General features: G+C 44.9%; 1 protein-coding gene across 1 annotated transcript; it reads right to left on the bottom strand.

Annotated features, from left to right (window-relative positions):
* Positions 1 to 3474: 3474 nt before the first annotated feature.
* Positions 3475 to 4515, bottom strand: LOC141464089 (N-acetyllactosaminide beta-1,6-N-acetylglucosaminyl-transferase-like). The gene has a single exon (XM_074146815.1). The coding sequence runs from the start codon at positions 4513 to 4515 to the stop codon at positions 3475 to 3477; it is 1041 nt and encodes a 346-aa protein (XP_074002916.1).
* Between the last annotated feature and the right edge of the window lie 323 nt (positions 4516 to 4838).

The raw sequence follows: 4838 nt of genomic DNA, 5'->3' as shown, positions 1-4838 counted from the left end.
GAAGATTAAAACAGGCAAAGTTATGACTTTTTTTTTCATTGAGGTTGATGTCAGAGAACTTCCTATATGCAAAAGCTTTAGCACAAAGACTTGAGCATGTGAGTTTTAAACAGGCAAAGTTTGTAAGAGTGGCATAACCCATGGGATTTTAAAGTTAAAGTTTCTATCTCCATATCATCATTTCCTAGAAATATGTCTTAAATGCAATAACAAAAATATATTCAACTAGCAGTGTTGCATTTTCGAATGAAAATTGTACAGAAACTGTTGATACTGATAAAACACGTGCAATGCCTTTAAATATTTCTGCCCTACCATTCCAAGCTCAGATGTTCAAAAATGCCTATGTGCAGGTGGCGTTGTAGAAGGTGGCTTGAGCCAGGCTTTCACTGAAAGTGGAAGGTCTGGCTCCTGATCCTCCTTCTCCTTCCCATTTTCCTCTCCTTTTTGCTCACACCTGCGTGTTAGCCCCCAGCTTTAATTTGTTCTGACTCCAGTGCTGACCAGGTTCTACACCAAGTCAATTCAATTCAGAGACTCAGAAAAAAAGTAGATCGTTTTTCTTCAGATCTAGTGAGTTGAACTGGCAAAACTCCTGGCACAGGGCTGCTGGGCAGAAGGGAGTGGGAAGGGATGTGCAGGAGAAAGTTTCCTATTTTGGCAACAATGAACTTTTAGCGCTCAGCCACCTTGTGCACCCTCACCCTTAGTAAAGATATGGGACTGGTGCAGAAGCGACAGTGCAACCACGCTCTGTTAGTCTGCAGGTGAGCCAATTCTGAAAAAGCAGTTTAATCCAACGCATTAGAGTAGGGGTCAGGCATCAGTGCTCCAGTGCTGGCTTATCCCATGGTCTAGATTAAGACACTGGGAATATCATTTCACCCCTTGCTGCCTGCTTCTTCGAATAGGAAATAAAAGCACCAATCTATCTTGTAAAAGCATGTTGATGTCTCTGAATGAGAACTGCCGCTATTACTTCTCCTAACCTTTATTTTCCTACTTGAATGTGGAGAAATACTAGTGTAAATTACTAGTATGTGTAAGTTAGCAGTGTATGTCAACGTACATATCAGTATGCACCCCCGAGGGATTATCACCTGAGACCGCCTGTACCCCAAGCCATGCATATGCTGTGACCATATTGGATGAAAGCGGGGACAGGATTTTGGCTTAGAAGAGGATTCAGTAAAGTTACCCTGAAGGACTCAGTAGCATGGGCTGTGGATGCACACCTCTCCCACCATGACTAGAACCTACTTTCTGCTCTACGTGAGCAGAGAGGGGAAAGGTGGCCCAGTGGTTATGCTGCTGACCTGGGACATGGCCACTGACCTGCACTGTGGTGGTACGTGAGACCTGGGGGAAGTGATTTAGGGCCAGTCACTTCAGGCCTACATACTTTGCAAATACTTTCCTCTAATTCTCCCATGTTTGTCTTCCTTATCTGAAAAGTGGCTTTCAAGAATTTTCTGTCACAAAGGAGCTGTGTGGGAGATAAGTGGCCTGAGATAAATACCAAAGGTAACTTCAGACTGTTATTTGAAAATCAGCTGAATGGGAAGTCTTTAGCCTTTAAGGGGCCAAAAAAAAAATCTTGGTCTTCGTTGAATGACTCTGGGTAATAAGCATGCTATTTCAAGGTCTGGTCTTTTTTTATCTTTTATCTGAACTGAGATTATCATGGCTGTTTGAAACTACAAATATCTGTTAGGTTTAGTTCTTTCATGATATGCTGTACATCCAAATTGGTCCTTAAATAATCTTTCCGCTTGCCTGGAGGCCTCTAAATATTTCTACTAACAGCTGGACACTGCCTGACACCATTATCTCTCCTTAATATGTCTGAAAAGCTAAAAGGAAGTGGCTTGGTCAAACTTGGACAAGAGGTTTTCGTTAGAGTCAGGAACTGAGTCCCAGGCAAACATTCCATGCACCGACAGGGACAACTTCTCACCCCAGTGTCACTTCGAGCTCTGGATCTGACTTGGATATGTTCAGGTGAGTGTCTGACACCCTGTGCTATGCTCACAAGTTTGGATTCAAAATCCTGGACACAGCAGCCCCCAAGTACATCTGTCAGATCTGCATGGCCACTTTTAGCCAGGGACCCTAAAGTGATGGCAGGGAAAACAAGGAAGAGGAAGGAAACGTATCTGCTATGGCAATATTTCTTCTTTTTCAGATTCCTCTTTTGGATGCAAAGAGAACAAGCACAAAGTGTTACACCAATGTGCAACGCTGGAAAGCATATGGTGATGATCATGGAAATAAACAATGAAATATGCAACCTATGGAAACTACACAGTTCAGCACAGCAATTGGGATCCACCTAAAGCTTTCTGATCGTGGAGAACATGTCTGGTCCCAGGTTTATTGATTTTGAGGCAACAAACTATAACAGGATCATAGCAACCAGCTTCCTGGGCAAGTCAGCTAGCCACAAATAATATATGCTGATGATTATACCGTAAATATCTCGATCAGTAATCATTTGTGCATGTTGTGCATGCCAGTTATAAAATATAATTATCAAAAGAGAAAGCACTACTCTCCGACAGTTATGTGATCATTTGAAAGCAGACTGCCCTTGCAAAATGTACCCCCAGTCTGCTGCTTAGGCTAAAGTAGACATGCTCTGCCTCTCTGTTGCTGCTACTGGTTTTTGTTTCCCACAAGTCACAGTAGGGAGGTGGTGGAAAGAAAAAAATAAAGACAAGAAGACAAGAGAAGAAATTTATCCTTGCTTCCATTGCTCACATCCCTGCTCAGGGCTGCTGTGAAGCTCTAGGGAGTCGGGAGCAGTAAAGTCCTACCTGGTGCTTTTAAAAGCAATGTGCTTGAGGAAGAAGTCCTGTGCGTCTTCCGACCCTTTCCCAGTCGTAAGAGCAAGGTAAAACTAATTTTAAATATTTAAGGTAAAGATGAAAATACTGGCTCTGATTCTGTTGCTCTGAACAAATCCTTGACCTTGTACAATGGAGTTTAGGCACTAGTTACGAGTACAGGTTTTTTTGCAGGTGTTACTAGAGAGCTGGTGTGTGTGCATGTGTGTGTGCACACAGAAAAGCGCATGATGACTAAAAGCAAATTCTAGCCCAAACTCAGATTTTTCTGGCTTTGGAGTAATAGATAGAGAGGGAGGAATTGACTTCTATTTGTGGAAAAATAAAATTCCACCCAGTAAAATGAGCATCTTCACTACAACGCTTACATAGCTTACATATTTTAATCTTTATTCCTTCTCTTTTCTCCACTTCAATTTATACAGGTAAAAGGCTTAAATCAGCTGAAATGTCCAAGGATTTAAATTTGAACTTAGATCCTCTGGGGTTCCTCCTGCTCAGACACAGAGCGGTAATGCACATCCTGAACAGCACAGTCATCTCTCCCTCAATGGGATTAAAAATAAAGGGCAAGTAAGTTTATTTGATAGATCAGCCTTTTATATCAATTAAGATCTGATTAAACTTTTCATCTAGGCTTTGTCACAGTCAGCCTCAGATATATGTCTCTGTGCGTGTGCGTGTGCACGTGAGCACCTGTGCGTGCATGTCTCTGCCTACGGAAAACAAAAGTGGAGGCACACTCACCCGGGATCCTGTTGAGCGTTACCCAGAAGTGCTCATCAGGGCTATAGGTGTCCTCAGACCACACCAGCAGATCGATGGCACGCTGGTCCTGCAGCACAAACTCCACGAAGGGCCGGGTGACGGCCACGTACGCAGAGCCGAAGTAGATGGTCAAGTTGTGGGGCGGGGGTGCCTTGCGCACAAATGTCCTCAGCATGAAAGAAAAGGAAGAGTATAATTGCTCCCTGTGCACGTATTTGGTGCGTGCAGTGATGTGCGGGGGTGGCAGCACCCCAGGGGTGATGTTTTTCCCCCTGAAGCTCTTCAGCAGCCGGATGATCTCCCGGTTGGTCTTCAAGGGGAAGTCCTGTCCGCAGGTGTTGAGCAGGTAGTGCCAGGGCACGGCTGAGGCCAGCAGGTCCCTCATGCAGTGGAGGTCAGCCCGCAGGCGGGAGATGCCACCGTAGACCACCTGCTCCGTCTGGGAGGCGAGGAAGGCGTTGGGGAAGCAGCCCACCAAGCGCTGCACCGCCTGCCGGAATGGGGCGGGCGCCTTGGCATCCACATGGACGCAGTAGACATTTTGGGGCATGTACACTGCCCTGAAGAGCCTCTCGAAGGTCTCAAATTCCTTGTGCAGGGTCATGATGTAGGCGATGGGGAAGGCAGCCTCCTCAGCCGAGAGGGTGCGGGTGACATAGTGGTTCTGCCTGATGTACTCCATGCAACCGGATTCACCAAATGATGTTTTTAAAGTGTTTTCCTTCAGAAAGGGCGCCTTATCTTCAGTAAGTGCTTTACAGGCTTCTGCTAAAGTTGAACTCACTGAGAAGTTCAACCTCTGAAGAGATTTTTGTGCATGCAAATCAGCAGCGTAGAAGACAAATGGAAGCGAAACACTGAGAACCAGAACAGCGAAAAAGCAATATCTGAGAGCATTCATTGCTGCTCAGAAAGAGTCTCACTTGAAATATTACAAAAAGGTCACACCAAACACCTCAAACAGCTTGTTTTGCGGGCTGCGCTTGCTTCCTGCCAGATAACGCATGCGTCCATCCGATGCATAGTATGCAGTTACTGTCCTTACTTTCAATATTAATGGTTTCATATACATCATCGATGTGGAAGCAGCACAAGTAGCAAACAACTTGCAAATGGAAGCTGCTCCACAGGACCCTGAAGATTAAGCAGACATGTAGCATAATTACTGGCTTGGCAATGAACAGGCGGTACTACATATTTCACAGTGTCCCTGAATTCAATTTA

The sequence above is a fragment of the Numenius arquata genome, chromosome 4 (assembly GCF_964106895.1).
Source record: "Numenius arquata chromosome 4, bNumArq3.hap1.1, whole genome shotgun sequence".
NCBI classification, from domain to species: domain Eukaryota; kingdom Metazoa; phylum Chordata; class Aves; order Charadriiformes; family Scolopacidae; genus Numenius; species Numenius arquata.
This window is presented reverse-complemented; position numbering and strand designations above follow the sequence as displayed.